The sequence below is a fragment of the Primulina eburnea genome, chromosome 10 (genome assembly GCF_022965805.1).
Source record: "Primulina eburnea isolate SZY01 chromosome 10, ASM2296580v1, whole genome shotgun sequence".
Lineage (NCBI taxonomy): Eukaryota > Viridiplantae > Streptophyta > Magnoliopsida > Lamiales > Gesneriaceae > Primulina > Primulina eburnea.
Genome location: NC_133110.1, coordinates 277,026 through 295,110, shown reverse-complemented (window position 1 = coordinate 295,110; position 18,085 = coordinate 277,026). Strand labels below are relative to the sequence as shown.

The 18,085-nt window shown below is 35.6% G+C and overlaps 2 protein-coding genes, 1 long non-coding RNA gene and 1 pseudogene across 3 annotated transcripts; 2 read left to right on the top strand and 2 right to left on the bottom strand.

Annotated features, from left to right (window-relative positions):
* Positions 1-511: 511 nt before the first annotated feature.
* On the bottom strand, positions 512-3,454 carry LOC140803995 (uncharacterized). The gene is made up of 4 exons (XM_073159847.1): positions 2,807-3,454; positions 1,695-1,978; positions 1,220-1,447; positions 512-1,145 (listed from the first exon to the last, which is right to left on the bottom strand). The coding sequence occupies exons 1-4, from the start codon at positions 3,258-3,260 to the stop codon at positions 669-671; spliced, it is 1,443 nt and encodes a 480-aa protein (XP_073015948.1). The 5' UTR covers positions 3,261-3,454; the 3' UTR covers positions 512-668.
* Positions 1,977-2,539, top strand: LOC140803996 (uncharacterized). The gene is made up of 2 exons (XR_012112006.1): positions 1,977-2,330; positions 2,374-2,539. It is a non-coding gene; the product is annotated as an uncharacterized lncRNA (long non-coding RNA).
* A 2,295-nt stretch (positions 3,455-5,749) lies between the features above and the next one.
* LOC140803994 (transcription factor bHLH130-like) lies at positions 5,750-8,872 on the bottom strand (annotated as a pseudogene).
* A 3,475-nt stretch (positions 8,873-12,347) lies between these two features.
* Positions 12,348-16,787, top strand: LOC140803630 (uncharacterized). Its single transcript, XM_073159537.1, has 3 exons — positions 12,348-14,153; positions 14,652-16,294; positions 16,415-16,787. Exons 1-3 carry the CDS (start codon positions 12,348-12,350, stop codon positions 16,785-16,787), a joined length of 3,822 nt encoding a protein of 1,273 aa, XP_073015638.1.
* Positions 16,788-18,085: the final 1,298 nt, after the last annotated feature.

Here is an 18,085-nt window from a genome sequence, read left to right as displayed (position 1 = left end):
CTTTTTCCAACATCATGAAATTGATATGTATAATGTTACATCAGTTTATAATTTTTTCATATAAACATTAAACAAGTATACGAAGCGAATGCAAGAGTGAGAGACTCGGTCTATCTTCTCTGCATCAGCAGATTGATGTGCTACAGACTCAGTTACATGCGCATGCATCAGTTGGAGAACGCGTCTCCCTCATCAAGGGACTCGCAATCCCATAACGCCAAGTCCCATTTAATTTTAACGTGGACATGCTCGTGGATCAAGATAATATGGACGCTTCCCTTTGGCCTTAATACATATACACTATAATGATATTATCATGTCTGCTTAATTTCTTCTTTCCGGGATTTTGGTATACATATTGTAGAATATGTATTGTACTAGAGATGGTGATTGTGTGACTATCTTTAACTATATTCTGTAAATTCTCGGACATGATTATTTAGTTGAACATAACTATATATGCTTGTGAAGTCCAACTATATATGATAATGAATCTTTTGTGGTGTGAGAAAATCCAAAGGCATGCATTTTCATTAATTATGGAATTTAAGTTGTCGCAGAATGATACAAGAAAACACAACCAGTCTCATATGGATCAACAGAATACTATAATACAGAAACCAAACCAGCAAAAAATTTGTCAGACCCAATTATTCGTAAGGGCAAAATCATGTGACCCTGAATGAAAACTCTCCTGCAGTGTCCCTTTCCCGCATTATTTCAGACCCTTCAATGGCTACGCTATCTTCTAAATCGTCTTCAGTCAAAGACGTGAGAAATGGAGGATGTGGCAAATTAACCTCTGCTGGTGCAGTAGGCGGGCACGTGGACATGGCTCGAGCCCTGATACTACCCACATTTGAAACATTCGCATTTCTGTCCCATAGGAAAACATGCATCAGAATCGGCAACCGTGTGTGCCGGTGTAGAGAGAGCTTCTGGCTCAGTGAAACAGTGTCGAAACAGCGAATTGCCCCTGTTGTTGAAACCATCCATGGGAGGACTTTTTGGTTTGATATTCGGGATACGATTAAGAGGCGGGATGGGGAGGCACTGTTTGCCTGTTTATACAAATGGCTAAGCCCAGATCGAGCTGAGGGGACATCTTCTTCTCCTTCGATTACTGTTGATATATAAATGAATCCCTGTTCAGATGAAAAAGTGGCCAGTCAAGTTAGATTTTTGTGAGAATTGCGAGAATTTGAAGGGAGGAAAGTACCTCCTCTGTTCTACTGATGGCAAAACCAAGTTTTGCATCTGTTTCTCTGATTCTGATCTCGATTGGGATCTCCCCTACGAGAGGGGAGAACCACATACGAACCGCTCTTACCACACCTATATCCACACCATGGTAATCCTCGAAACCGTACAGACTCGTGTTTGCAAGATTCGATAAATCCGAGAGTGAGCCTGTGTTCACAGTTGCAGAAGCAGTTTCTCCAGATACCTAAACCAGAATTGAAACCGAATTCTTTAAATTATCCCTGACGGTTATTATAACACCACATTCTATCAAAATTATATGACAATGTTTGAACGTGATAACAAGACTACTATGCAATGGATTCTTCTGATAGCTTGAGTTATCGATTTTCCATCAAGTGGGATCACGCTTGTGGGAGTCTGTGAGCATGAGGTCTGACATTTCCAACTATAATACTATGCATTTCTAACAATTTTGGCGATTCTAGTACCTTGGTGAGGAGGGATTCAGTCTGGATGCTCATGAAGACAATGGGAGCACCAGAGGCTTGGGACGCATTGATCCAGGCGTGAGCTCGTGCTAGAGTGTCCTCTAAATCATTGTAACGAGAAGCTACTATATCTGAGGCTTTCGGGAGGAATAGGATGGAGTAGAAGCTGCTTGAGTAAGGAATCGACAGCATGTCACGCATCCTTCGGTCCCATGGATATGAAACGTATCCGTCTTGAAGGGGCGTTCTTTCGAGGGTACTCACCATTCTCGCCGTTCTTGAAGCTGTACAGATTGAAATATTTCGCTAACATATATGAAAGTGCTAAAAAAAGGTAACATCTTTCATTCGATTGATTTTATTTTCGAATTCAAAATCATCCCAAAAAGCATCAGTTCGCGGAGTCAAAATCAGGTGACTCCACAAACCAACTTCTTGGTCCGCATTAGCCATTAGTGGGTTTACACTGGCTTTCTGACTTTACCCACTCGTGTATCACGGTGAAGGACCATAAAATGCATTAAAAATTACACACAAAAACTTATTTGCAATGGGATCTCACATTGTTAAATGATTAAATAATTTTTGGGTACAAGATATATATCCAAACAGGAAAAAATTTAATCTTTATAGGTAGTTTTTTTTAAAAAAAAAAATATATATATATATTCGATCACAGAACTTCATTAAAATTGTGTGTTGACTGAATTATTAGTTCATCAACAGCACGATTCTGGTTAGAATATTTTTTTGCACCAATCAACCATTTTATATAATTTATATGATGATGTAACACTTGATGACCAAAAAAAGGTTAAAAAAGTAATCTTGAATTTGGCATTTTTGTCACATAACATATGAATGAGAGGTTTAAAAAAAAACCAACCAAAGAGAATTGACACTTGGGAAATCCCAAATTAAAACGATGATTACAAATATAAGTATGTAACTAAAAGGAAAAATGTGACCTCAAGTACTTGAAATGGAATACCACTAAACAAACAAGTCGAAAACGTTTATAAAATCGCACGCACCGACCGTCGTTCACATTCATAGAACTCTGCTAAAAATCCAAACGAAAAGTCAACCTCGAAAGGTAATCTTCCCCCTACCTTGCAATTTGAAGCACTCGCTCTCCGTCCGATCAAAGAATCCGACGGCGTAATTCGGGTCATCGATGGCCCGCAACACGTACTGTCTCCTCCCCACGAACTGATCGCCTGGCACTATACACGCCTGCAGCTTCGCGTACTCGTCGGCGCCACGGCGGACTCGGACATGGATCGAAGTCTCCTTCTGCCTGAAAGAGTTGTGCAGAATTTTTTGCACGCCGGATTTCCCATTCTTGAACGGCGAGCTGATGATCATGTTGCCGATTCTCAGCTCCTCCACTATGTCGCCGGTCTGCAGCATGTCCCCGGTCCACTCATCGGCTTTGGAGCTTCCTTTTAAGCACTCGATGGAAAGAACCACCGTGGAAGACCCTTTCGCCGGCGAGGAATTGGTGGAGGAGAACTGGGAACTGTCCGATGAGGACGAGGAATACGGCGATCGATCCATTGACATGCTATCTATGTGGGTTTTATTGGTGGGTTCACTCGTGATCCTGTATCGAACCGAGCATTTAGTTTTTCTTTTCCAGAGTTACTGGGATCTTTGTTTCGTATGAGAATCGAAGGAACTTTTGATACTCGGGAAGGGAATTGTGTTGTGTTGTGTTGTGTTGTTGAGAGAATTTTTATCATTATTTATTACAGAGAAATTAGAGACGCTAAAAGTCAAAGATCCAGAAGGAAGTTGAATTGCGTGTGGCTGTGTTCAAACAACACACACTGCAATTTCATTGGTGATTTTTCTTGGAAATTTAGATAAATAATAATAATAATCATTATGATAATAATATTTCCGGTTTATTTATTATTTGGCTTTCATTTTTAAATTTATATTTCCAATTTTGTATGATAGGTAGTAGGTCTTTATCTCTTCATGATGGTTGAGGTTTAAAATTCAAAAAGTTTATTAAAATATTGCTACAGACTCAATTGTAACAATGTTGTAGAATATATCGTTTTTCGTTTTATGAATAATTATAGTTAGTAGTAACAATGTACTATAATATTTTAAACCGTACAACAACTCAAATGTCACATTTAGATTGTTATTCTAATAGGAATAATTATTACTCACAATAATTTATCTCTCAATAATTACATTGTTGGTAAATAATGAGAATCGAACTAGTGACATTGATTATTATACCAATAACAAGACTGAGAACGCTTATAGTTTTACCAAAAATTATAGTTGTTGCTTGTTAGTAATATAGAGAATGTACCTATTTGAATAATCAACAATTACTCAATGTTTTTAATGGAACACAAATAGAGGTGGTTCAGTACAATATGTCAAAGAACCCGATAGAAAATTTTACATTACTTCTATCACAAAATCATTTTCTTATTTTATTTATAATTTCATTAGTTAAGTATTATATTTTTAAAATTTATAATATTTATTCGTTAATATCGAAATATAGAAAATTTCAAAATTTTATACTAATACCGTATCGAATATTTCAGTATCTTTATTACACTAGACCAAAATTTTCGGCACGATAAATTCGATATATCGAAGATTTCGATATTTTTCCTACCACTAAATATCAATCCCAAAATATCAAACTTAGTTCCCAAAAGATAGATTTTTTCACTACCAAAAAAAAAAAATAACCAAAACATTGTTGAGAATCGGATGCTATTGATCTTTAAAAGATAATAATGCTAAAAATACAATAAATATATCATACATCGATATTTACAACAGTTATATTTTGTTATTATCACATGAGAATTTGTATTGAATTTTTTTGTTGTAAAAATGTTGTTGTGCTTTAACATTCACGACTCTTTGAAGATTTGAAGGTGAAAAGCTTGTGTTTTGAAATTTAAATGCACTTTGAACTTACAAACATAATCTTCAAATAATTTATTCTTATTCCATTAACAAGCATCGAGGTGCGTAAAATGATCCTATGTTGTTTTGCTTATTATTTTGAACTGATCAATTCAAATGTATTTAATTAATTCTCAGCATATTTTGATGGGAATTTAAAGAACTTGTCAAATATTTGGTCTTCAACTTATCAACACATATATACATCAAATTATTCTCTCAATTTTCTTCGGAAATGACATTAATTGCACATAAAATATGGTGAAAGGAGGGGGCAGCCCCACAGTTTTGTATTTTATGTTTAATTAATAATTATTCTATTGTATAATATTGATCATATATGCAGTGTTAATTTATACATATTAATTAGTATTGAATATAAAAGTTTGAAGAACTCGTCGAAACGAATTTGGATCGAACTAGATAAATAAGTATTGTAACTAATTATGTAATAAGACTCTCGAGGGCCAAATAGTTTTGAGAAGAAAAAGAAATTGTTTTAATTTTCAACTTTCATTATCTTAATATATAGATTATATAAATATGATCCAAAAAGTATCTTAGCTACGCAATTATTTGAGTGAGTCTCATGTGAGACCGTGAGACGGATCATAATATGTGAGACGGGTTAACCCTACCCATATTCACAATAAAAAGTAATACTCTTAGAATAAAAAGTAATATTCTGACCTAAATAAGAGATCCGTCTCACACAAGTTTTTGCCCAATTATTTTTGTCGCCTTCACTAATCAGTTATCAAACAATATAGTGATAATTACCTTATTTGATCATAATGTTTGACTCTTAATTAATATGCCTTACACATGGGAATATTATATAAAAAATATTAAAGAGTGTTTGACTAAACTCGATGTGTCTGATATTATATTGTCAAAATTATCAAAATGGTATAATATTATTTTATATTTATAATTTTTTAATAAAAAAAATGGAAACTTCTTTTTTCCACGTAAATGTTTAATTAGTTGAATTCTCCTCTAAAAATGTTGTTGATATTCCTTACTGTGCTATACAAATTGACTGCACGTTCAACTTCAAAGTCAATGAATAGCATGATGATTCAAACTTGTCAATTTTTTCTTAGTCTTTGCCTATGAATTCCAAACGAGTAAAGATTCAGATCTAATCAGATGGGCACTAGCTGACCATGACAAGAAGCACATCAAGCTAAATGCATCTCCCGACTTTGACTTTATAAAAATCTGACAAAAAGTTGGCGAAATTCATGAACTACAATTACAAAAAGAGAATCTTTACAAAAACACCTAATTTCTATGATTCACACTATCATCAGAACAGAGCTCAAGATGCTATCCTTGATATCCACGAAATAATTACCCTTCTCAGTTAGGAGCCAAAGGGGGTGAATTCTTGATCCTATTGATGAATATGAGAAGGCCTTTGATCTATGGTTTCTGCCTAGCCGAACATGAGCACTTCGACCGATTATCAGAAAGTGTCTTGAGGAGTTCAAAAAACAAATGATATTGACAGATGAAAAAAAATCCATGTAAACGCATACATTTTTTATCTCGGTATTTAATTAGTAATTTGGCAATTTGATACACACACCTTTACTTGCCGTTGAAGATCTTTAATGTAATCAACAGCCAAATCCAACATGTCTGCTGTATTTGTTTGCTGCAAATTGAAGTGAATGCAAAAATTGATCGCCCAGTAGAGAGAATAAATAGAGGTCATAATCCAGAACACACTGTAGTTTTAGAAACCATTTTTATATAAAATTCTTTTGACATTGCCCAAAAGTATGAGCCAGACATGAAAATATAAACCAAAAAAAAGATTTCTATGGTTTACACGCGCAGAATGGTCGATATTGTATGATGAAAAGGGTCGATAAATAAGAAACGAGATCTCTAACTTGTGACCTGCTTACTCTATTATCATGATCTGCTTACTCTATTATCATGATGGGAACCCATTTTTCCAAAAGAAGACTCGAGTTTGTGGGCAATGAATCAACATTAGTTTCTTACTTTCAACACTTCGAATGAATATATAAACCGAGAGTATAATCTAAACCCAGAAGACTGCCATGGGATAGTATCTCATCAAACTTAACATCGCTCAATTGTTTCTCAAGCCGATGCAGGATGTAAGTGTAACATTGCCAACCTCGCGAGAAGCCGACATCCACCATCCAACACTATGGGTGGCTTTTCATAACTATACCAAGTAGCATCGGTCACATCCAACTTAACACATTTAAGATGTGCCTCCACTTGTCGGATCCACATTTAGTCACAATATATGCAAGAAAGAGGTTTACCTTTTCCATGTTAGGAACAAAATCTTGCAGCTTCCTCATCCGTTTACTAATTTTGGTTCTTCTAACCTCAAATCATTGCATAAATCCTGAAATGCATTTCATTCTTCCAAAATCCATATTGTTTTTCTTTTTTTATTTTGCTTTGTATGCATTAAATCAGTAAAGAATCGGAAGTTTACTCTCAGCTATGCTTCGTGGGTGCGTGGCGAAACCTCTTTTCCCTCTGATTTTACAGGACTCCGAGTCTTGCATCAGTTTCTCCAGGGCAAATAATTCAGCTGAACTTTTAGGCAGACTCAAGTGATGAGACAAATTGGAAATTGTATGCTTACTTCCACCTTCAATGCTCTACTAAATACATCAGTATCTCACATTAGTAATCTCAAGACAATTTGAAAAAAACAAATGATTTGAAGTCTAAGACAAGACCCGATGATTATCTGTTAATCCTTTGAAGAAACTGTCGGGCAGGATATCTGAATCATCCCAAGAATTTATTGGGAAATCCGAGCTGCATCCACCATTTTTATCATGATTTTCGCAGTATCGTCCCTCTCCATGACTGTTTTCTGCAGTTTTATAATCCACTTGGCTTAAATTCGCTGCACCGAGCTCTATACAGAGCTCAAATATTAGCATCCTGTCAAATTAAAAATTACTGAAAAAGTCAGCTGTAAAAGGCGAATATAAAGTACTGCAATTCATGATGTTTATGTTTTCGAATAATCCAGCAGGAGAACTTCTGTGTCGAATGAGACTGGCTCCGCCGCCACCCTCTTCCGTCTTCATCTGCACCGCGGAGTTCGAGTTCATTGAACCCATTAATCCATAATTCGAATCTTGCATATCAGAATTTGCAGCACCGGAATTAACGATCTGATGCATCATATGAGAAACCGAAGAAAAGTCATTGCTCTGCTGTCTCTGCAATTGCTGCCGAGGTTTGTGTACTGAAGATTCGTTCTTTCTCGGTGGCGGATACTGTGGGCATAATTGTGATTGTGGATTCATACCGGAAGAGCAGTTTTCTTGAATGGTTTCGGAACTGTTAATGAGACTAGAGAAAAATTTCTGGGTCTCAGAACTCGAAGCTCGAGGGTTCAAAAGATGGTCAAATTCATATTCCCCAAATCTATCATCACTCATTATATTATTATTATTATTATTATTACTGTTTAAAAGAGTTTAAAAATAAGAACTCGGCGCAGATCGGTAGCGGGTTAATCCAGAGCCTATCTGTATATTTTGCTGGAATTATTCATCAAGTTTGAAAAGCAAATAATTGGCGCATAATCAAAAACATAAAAGAAGAGATAACGGGGAAAAACAAATTTATCAGATTAAAAAAATCTTGAAAAATTCTGAAATCCAAGCAATTATAAAACTTTTTACAGGATCCCAAACCAGCCCAACAATCTGAGACATGCATTGAAGCAAGGAATATTCAAATGCGCAACTTTACAGAATCAAGAACCTCAATTGAGCCGAATATGAGCTTACTGATGTATAAGATATATTCCAAGAATTTATCTGAAAATATACCCAACTACCCAACTAGAAAATAGTGGTGGAACTGTGATTGAATTTAAAAAGATACCATCAAGAAAAGGTAGAACACCTATAGTTAATCAGATTAAAGGAAAAAAACAACAAACAGGAAAAAGCCAAAGCCTTCAATCAAGCACACGAGTTGCTTTTAAAAGCACAAGGACTTTTTTACTTTCTTCACAGAAAGATTGCATCTTTCTTCTTCCCTCCAAAAAGAGTTTTCAAAGAAATCAGTTCAGAGCAATAGTAATGACAGTGACGGAGGCGGCGGTGATGGTGGCGGTGGCGGTGTGTTGAGAGAGAGAGGAACTGAGGAAGAGGGACAGAGTTGTATATAGCACAGCAAACGGTTACTCAGGGTACCAATGATCTTGGACTTTTTTTGGCGAAAAGGTCAGAAAATTGCATTTATTAATGATGTAGGGGTTGTAGTGTTTTTGTGACACCCTAAAAACAAAGGTGCATAAATTAAAGTTTATTAGTATAAATTTATTAATTTCATTATTTTTTCGGTACAAATTTTATTTGTCCAAAGTATCTAGAAATACATTAAAATACATCACAATACACTTAAAAATTCATCAAGCACTATGAGGTGCTTTTTCCAAAATCAAATACCCAAAATATAATAAAATATAATAAAATATTATAATTAAACTCAACATATATGTTAAGTAATTAATTACACTAATTATTGAGTTCAATATAAGATAATTAGGTTCAATAATTGGATACACGAATATAATAATATTAAATTTGGATAAACATGAGATTTTTTCTATTTAATAAATAATAAGTATAATAATAAAATAATAATAATAAAAAAAAATAATAATAAAAATTAAAGGATAATCATGAAATTCGGCTATATATAGCCGACTCCATTCCTCCAAAACCACATATCGAGAGAAAAGAAAGGGGAGGAAGAAAGAAAGAGAGAAGAGGAAAGAAAAGAAGGAAAAAAGAGAGAAAAAAAAAATAGAAGGAAAAGCTATACCCTTTCCGAAAAATCCCGATAAATCACCAACTATTCACCTCATATCATAAAACAATATAGCACTGGAGGTGGCGTAAGAAGATCGACCGAAAACAAGGAAATTCAACAAAGATATTCCGCAAATCGGCAACGGTATCCCGTATTCAAGCTAGGTACTTTTCGCTTATTTTTCTTATAGTTACACACAAAACTAGAGGTCGACTTTAATAACAAAGTTGTACCTCTTGTTGCATAGATGAGGTACATACCGCCCGTCATCCCAAAATATTGCCGGAACTAACATTTCCGGAATACCGGAGTACCTCAGTTAGCCATACGTCGATATTTAATTCTGGTATTGATCGGCTAGGAATTTGACAAAACTTTCAACGGAAGAATTAAAGATCGTAAAAAGTTACACATGCTGGAAAAAAACGGGCCGCGCGTGGCCGCCGGACGGCCAGCCACGCGCCGGCACCGTCGGCGCGTGTACTACACGCGCCGCCGGAACGGCGAGTTTCCGGTGGCCGATCATTGCTGATGATATTTCCGACTTTTTGGCCAACTTTCGTAATATTTGGATATACCTTCTAATTAATATGAATTTTTGAAACTTAATTAAAATCCACCGGATTAAATTTTGAACAAAAAAATAATCTGAAAATGATCAAATAGTTACTTAAAAACTCTAACATATAAATATCATTCATAATATATTTTTAGGACTTGCTCCAGGAACTCGGAGTATTAATCAAGCCTAAATTGTAAGTTATCAGGTGAGGAAATTACTATTCATTCTTCTATTAAAGCCCTTGGCATTTGGCCTGGAAATTTCAATAGCATTTATTTAATGTTCAAATATCATCCACTGTTCATTTGAATTACTGATATATTTCTTGAATATTTATGAATGGATTGATATATCATGACTGAATGAATGAATGAATGGAGTCATGGACAACGGATTTCGGTCCGGAAATTGAGTCCACTGGACAACGTGGCTTCGGCCCGGAAAATGAGTCCAATGAACAACGGGTCAAAAGTCCCGGGTATATGGTTCATCTGAACAACGCGCACCGAATATTTCGGTCCGGAGAATGGTTCACCCGGCTCGTAAAAAGTGCTCAATTAGAGCCACCAATGTTATTTCATGGAATTTTCATTTATCTATTATTTCATTGCATATCATTCATAATATCTAAATTTTTATTCCTATTATTTCATGTATAATTATGATGAAGTGTTATTTAAAAGCCATATATTGATTTAAACTCACTAAGTCCTCAAAGACTTAACCCTCTGTTTCTTTTCGTCTATTGTAATTTCCAGACACAGGAACCCCCGAATTGGAACAAGAGAAAAATAACTGAAGCTGAAATAAGAGCATTTGAAAGTTGAGATGATCTGTTTATAAATGAATGTTAAACTTCCGCTGTAACATAATTGTACATATAGACTTCCGCTGTAAAATAATTGTACATATTTGAAATAAGAATGTAAATATTTGTAGATAATCCTTAAATTATTGTAGAACGTAATTAAATTTTATCTACAATATCTTTCTAATAATAATAATGGTAAAAATAAAAATAGAAGTTCAATAAAGAAAGATTGAAGGTAAATGTGGCACCTAGTAAGGGAATAATTATGAATTCCTAAACCGGGCGCCACAGAGGTGGTATCAGAGCCTGGGTTTCTTAAGAGCCTAGGTTTCTTAAAGCCTAGAGTCTAGAAACAGGAACCTAAGGTTTATTATAATCTTTATGTTGTCTTCATAATTGAAATGTTTTCCTTTCAGGATGACGGAGTCTAGTGGGACATCAAAGAAAAAACAAAGTATAATCATCAAACAAATGGAGGAAGAAATAGAAAAATTAAGCAAAGAAAACTCAGACTTGAAATGTTTAGTGAATATGTATCGGGAGCATTTTGAAACCTTTGGAACAACTGAAACTTTTCATGGGTTTATCGAAGAACGGATGATGGCTGATAATCTAGCATATCAGGGCGAATTAGGTCATATACTGTATGAAAGAGACCGCACTCTTATATACTTGCTAGACATGCACGAATTTTATGACCGAGGTTTGATTAGTTTCTTAAAAGGAGTATCACACCCTTCGATCCACATTGACCACTTAATCATGCATGGGCGTGAACTGGTTTATCAATCTATCAACGGGATGGAACCTGGTGTTATCGGTCCATCTTACACAAATCAGACCACAGCCCCTCCCATCACTAGCACATTTGAAACCGAAGGTAGTAGTATTCCAGAATATGTACCAGCCCCTTTTGCAGAATATTCTGGAATCATGAACCCATCAATAGATCAAGACCCTTTTATGATAAAAGATAATCTGTTGCAGTCACCAGAAGTTGAATTTCTTCCTGACCCTATGTGGGAAAACTTTGTGTTTGGAGTAGATGAATTTCTTCCAATGACTATCCTACCGGAAAGTGAAAATGAAAATGAGCTTATTTATGAACCAGACCTAGTTGAACCACATACATCACGGCCGAATACGGATGAAAATGTTATCATGGGAACCACGGGAACAAATGAAGGATCAAGCCACACCACTTTTATAGATCTCTCCAACGACGAATGAAGACAATGACTTTTGAACAATAGTATATAACTAGTAGTAATAATCATCATCTTTTGTAGGCATGATGATTATCATGGTCATCATTTTTTGTAGGCATGATGACCCAGTTTGCTTGTTTTGATTATATTTTGCTTGGGTATTGTAAATATTTGAAACATGTCTTGTTTATAAATAAAACTGACTGTTTACCCTCTGACATAACTATGTATATTCATTGCAAGATATGTTCATGTTTTATATTCATATGTTTAGAATGACGTCTTCACAAAATAGTACTCAAGCCAGAATCGGACAAGACATCCCTCCTCAAGATGACCACAACTCGGCAACTGGTGGAAATTCCAGAAACGCTCAACACAATCCCCCCGAAGAACAAAACATGCAAAATATGTTTGAAATAATGCATCAATTTGTGCAGTTTTGTCAACAAAATCAACCACGACCTCATGATCAAGCTCAAGAACATCACCTTGAGACAAATGATAGAGCTCTTGAGAGATTTTTGAGATTCAAACCACCAAAGTTTGAAGGAAAATCAGATGCTTGTCAAGCAGAATCTTGGCTAAGCAAAATCAACAAAATATTCTCTATTCTCAAATATCCTGAAGAACAAAAGGTGAATTTTTCCACTTATTTATTTGAAGAAGCAGCTCATAACTGGTGGCGTACAGTGGAACATAGGTGGACAAAGAATCACACCCCAAAAACGTGGGAAAATTTTCTGCAAGAGTTCGAAGGTAAATATATAACTCAAGTTATATTAAATACCCGAGAACGTGAATTTATGGATTTAGTCCAAGGTGACATGACCGTAGCTCAATATGAGGCAGAATTCCACCGTCTTATACATTATGCACCACATTACATGGAAGATGAGGTAAGAAAAAGGAAAAAATTTGTCCAAGGATTAAAGCTCGATATCCGTTGGGCAACGCTGTCCACAGAAGTTACCAGTTATGTTTCTGCTGTTAATCAAGCCCTACGAGTGGAAGAAGACATAAAGACACTTCTTAAAAAAGAAGAAGAAGAAAAGAAAATCAGAAAGCCCAACTTTTTTGAGGATAACCGGAAAAGAAAATTTGAAAAGAAAACACAACAAGTCGGGCAAGGAGAAGCTGTCAAAGGAAAAGTTCCAAGAAACAACAATAAAAAGTGTGGATATTGTGGATTACCAAATCATGAAGAAGAAAAGTGTTGGAGAAAAAGTGGGAAATGTCTTATTTGCGGAAGTGAGCAACACCGTATTCAAGATTGTCCAAAAAGAACGCAAAAGACTCAACCCACAACAAAGTCAAAGATACCTGCTCGAGCCTATGCCCTCTTAGGAAACCAAGAGGAGGAAGTTGACCCCACTGCAGTCGTAGAAGGTACTGTTACCATATTATCCAGTTCTGCAAAAACTTTATTTGATCCAGGAGCTACTCATTCTTTTATCTCAAAAGTTTTTGCACATAAATTACCACTATTATTTGAACAGCTACCATATAGCTTCGAAATTAGCTCACCTTTAGGGACAACGATGATTACTGACATCGTTTACAGAAACTGTCCCTTAAACTTCCAAGAACAAGAATATCTAGCAGATTTGATTGAATTGCCTATCAAGAGCTATGATATTATTCTTGGAATGGATTGGTTATTTAGACACCAAGCCCAACTCAATTGCTACACAAAAGAAGTTTATCTTCAAACTTCTCATCCAATCATTTCCAAAGCTAACCATACTATGGGAATAGTATCAACAACAGAAGCTAGGGCTATATTAAAAGACAACGGACAAGGATTTCTAGCTTATTTGATAAATAAGCCAAAAGATCAACTCAAAATCTCAGAAATCTCAGTTGTACAAGAATTCCCAGAGGTTTTTCCTGAAGAGATCAATACTTTACCTCCTCAAAGAGACGTAGAGTTTTCCATTGATCTAATACCTGGAGCACAACCCAGATCAAAAACTCCATATCGAATGGCACCTTCAGAGTTAAAAGAATTAAAACTTCAATTACAAGAGCTCATGGACAAGAAGTACGTCCGGCCTAGTACATCTCCATGGGGTGCTCCTGTATTATTTGTCAAAAAGAAAGATGGAACTCTAAGGATGTGCATTGATTATCGAGAACTTAACAATGTTACCATCAAAAACAAATATCCTCTGCCACATATCGAAGAATTGTTTGATGTTTTACAAGGATCTCAAGTATATTCAAAACTTGATTTACGGCAAGGATATTACCAATTGAGGATTAAGGAGGATGACATCTCCAAAACGGCTTTTAATACTCGTTATGGACACTACGAGTTTGTGGTAATGCCATTCGGATTAACCAACGCCCCTGCAGCTTTCATGGACATGATGCATCGAATATTTCAACCATTCTTGGACAAATTCGTTGTCATATTCATATATGACATTTTGATATTTTCAAGAAGTCATGAGGAACATGCTCAACATCTACGATTGATTCTCAAAACTTTGAAAGAGCATCAATTGTATGCTAAATTCAGTAAGTGTGAATTTTGGCTAGAAAAAGTGTCATTTCTTGGCCACTTTATCTCTAAGAAAGGACTGGAAGTAGATCCTGCAAAAATAGAAGCCATATCTCGCTGGAAACAACCAATCAACATCACAGAAATTAGAAGTTTTCTCGGCTTAGCAGGATACTACCGAAGATTCATTAAAGATTTTGCGAAAATTGCTGTTCCCCTGGCACAGCTAACTCGCAAAGACAACCCTTTCTTGTGGAATGATGAGTGTGAGAAAAGTTTTTGCAAATTAAAAGAAATGCTGACCAGTGCACCTATATTAGCATTACCAGAAGGAACAGAAGGATTTGTGGTTTACACAGATGCCTCAAAAGAAGGCTTTGGATGTGTATTAATGCAAAACGATAAAGTTATTGCATATGCATCTAGAAAATTAAAGAATCACGAGTTAAATTATCCCACTCATGATCTGGAATTAGGATCAATAGTGTTTGCATTAGCAAAATGGAGACACTATTTGTACGGTTCCAAATTTGATATTTATACAGACCACAAAAGCTTGAAGTATTTATTTACTCAAAAAGAGCTGAACATGAGGCAAAGAAGATGGATTGAATTTTTGGAAGATTACGATTGTTCCATTCTTTATCAATCAGGTAAAGCTAATGTAGTGGCTGATGCTTTAAGTAGAAAGATTAGCATGGCTTGTTTGGGAATGAAAGAAGAAAAAAAATGGGTACATATCCATTCTCGTGGGCACTTGGCGGGATTGAGAATCGAACCTGAATTTCATACCAGAATTAAGCAAAATCAAGAATTAGACCAAGAAGTTTCAAAACTCCATACTGATACCAATTTCGTCACCAATTCACAAGGAATACTATGCTATCATGATCGTATTTGTGTGCCTAGCTCAATGAAAAAGGAAATAATGGAAAAATCACATCAGTCTCGGATCAGCATTCATCCAGGAGGATCTAAGATGTACCAAGAGATTAAAAAACACTTCTGGTGGAAAGGAATGAAACGAGATGTTGCAGATTTCATTTCGCAATGCCTATCTTGCCAAATGATAAAGGCTGAACATCAAAGACCAGCAGGTCTTTTGCAACCACTTCCTATACCAGAATGGAAATGGGATCAAATAACTATGGACTTTGTGACCGGATTACCCCAGCTTCCAGGAGGTTTTAATAGCATATGGGTAATCGTTGATCGCTTGACCAAGTCAGCACATTTCATACCCATAAGTCACAAATATGGGGTGGAAAAACTGGCTGAACTCTATCAGAAGGAAATCATACGATTACATGGTATCCCCACTACCATAGTATCTGATAGAGATCCGAAGTTTACATCAAGATTATGGAAAAAACTTCAGGAATGCCTTGGTACCAAATTAAATTTTAGCACAGCAGCACATCCGCAAACCGATGGTCAGTCTGAACGAACCATTCAAATATTGGAAGACATGCTTCGCGCCTGTACGCTGGATTTTGGGGCAAACTGGGGAAAACATTTGCCTCTAGTTGAATTTTCATACAACAATAGTTATCAATCCTCAATAAAAATGGCGCCATATGAAGCATTATATGGAAGAAAATGTCGATCTCCTCTTAACTGGGATATGGATGAATGGAGAGGCACAAAGAATGGACAAGAACGAGCAATCAGGCCTGACATTATACAAGAAGCTATCGACAAAATACAACTTATCAGGCAACGAATACAAACAGCTCAAAGTCGACAGAAGAGTTATGCAGATAAGAGGCGGAAAGATTTGAAATTTGAAGTCGGAGATTTCGTATTACTAAAAGTATCACCAAGAAAAGGAATCAGGCGTACTGGAAAGAAGGGAAAGTTACATCCTCGATTTGTTGGACCCTTTGAAGTGATAGAACGAATAGGCACTGTGGCTTATCGTCTATCTCTACCCGAAAATATCTCTGGTATATATAACGTATTCCACGTATCACAATTAAGGAAATGCAAAGTAGACTCAGCCCAATTGATTGACCACCAACAGATAGATCTGGAAGACAATCTAACATATGAAGAAAAACCTGTGAAGATTTTGGACCAAAGAATAAAGGAACTTCGTGGTCGACCAATTCAGTTGGTAAAAGTCTTATGGAAAAACCACAACATTGAAGAAGCAACGTGGGAAACAGAGAAAGATATGAGATATCAATATCCTCATTTATTCCAATAACTCCTAAATCTGGGGACCAGATTTTTAAAAGGAGGGGATATTGTGACACCCTAAAAACAAAGGTGCATAAATTAAAGTTTATTAGTATAAATTTATTAATTTCATTATTTTTTCGGTACAAATTTTATTTGTCCAAAGTATCTAGAAATACATTAAAATACATCACAATACACTTAAAAATTCATCAAGCACTATGAGGTGCTTTTTCCAAAATCAAATACCCAAAATATAATAAAATATAATAAAATATTATAATTAAACTCAACATATATGTTAAGTAATTAATTACACTAATTATTGAGTTCAATATAAGATAATTAGGTTCAATAATTGGATACACGAATATAATAATATTAAATTTGGATAAACATGAGATTTTTTCTATTTAATAAATAATAAGTATAATAATAAAATAATAATAATAAAAAAAAATAATAATAAAAATTAAAGGATAATCATGAAATTCGGCTATATATAGCCGACTCCATTCCTCCAAAACCACATATCGAGAGAAAAGAAAGGGGAGGAAGAAAGAAAGAGAGAAGAGGAAAGAAAAGAAGGAAAAAAGAGAGAAAAAAAAAATAGAAGGAAAAGCCATACCCTTTCCGAAAAATCCCGATAAATCACCAACTATTCACCTCATATCATAAAACAATATAGCACTGGAGGTGGCGTAAGAAGATCGACCGAAAACAAGGAAATTCAACAAAGATATTCCGCAAATCGGCAACGGTATCCCGTATTCAAGCTAGGTACTTTTCGCTTATTTTTCTTATAGTTACACACAAAACTAGAGGTCGACTTTAATAACAAAGTTGTACCTCTTGTTGCATAGATGAGGTACATACCGCCCGTCATCCCAAAATATTGCCGGAACTAACATTTCCGGAATACCGGAGTACCTCAGTTAGCCATACGTCGATATTTAATTCTGGTATTGATCGGCTAGGAATTTGACAAAACTTTCAACGGAAGAATTAAAGATCGTAAAAAGTTACACATGCTGGAAAAAAACGGGCCGCGCGTGGCCGCCGGACGGCCAGCCACGCGCCGGCACCGTCGGCGCGTGTACTACACGCGCCGCCGGAACGGCGAGTTTCCGGTGGCCGATCATTGCTGATGATATTTCCGACTTTTTGGCCAACTTTCGTAATATTTGGATATACCTTCTAATTAATATGAATTTTTGAAACTTAATTAAAATCCACCGGATTAAATTTTGAACAAAAAAATAATCTGAAAATGATCAAATAGTTACTTAAAAACTCTAACATATAAATATCATTCATAATATATTT

Excerpts from the sequence above, each read along its gene's own strand:
- LOC140803995 (XM_073159847.1), bottom strand. The coding sequence starts at position 3,260 with ATGTCAATGGATCGATCGCCGTATTCCTCGTCCTCATCGGACAGTTCC. Across the intron at positions 1,979-2,806 it reads CGAGTGCTTCAAATTGCAAG|CTTCAAGAACGGCGAGAATG; the intron begins GTAGGGGGAAGA and ends CAATCTGTACAG. Across the intron at positions 1,146-1,219 it reads CCATCAGTAGAACAGAGGAG|GGATTCATTTATATATCAAC; the intron begins GTACTTTCCTCC and ends TCATCTGAACAG.
- LOC140803630 (XM_073159537.1), top strand. The coding sequence starts at position 12,348 with ATGACGTCTTCACAAAATAGTACTCAAGCCAGAATCGGACAAGACATC. Across the intron at positions 14,154-14,651 it reads CATCTCCATGGGGTGCTCCT|AAAGGACTGGAAGTAGATCC; the intron begins GTATTATTTGTC and ends TTTATCTCTAAG. Across the intron at positions 16,295-16,414 it reads GACAAAATACAACTTATCAG|GCGTACTGGAAAGAAGGGAA; the intron begins GCAACGAATACA and ends AAAAGGAATCAG.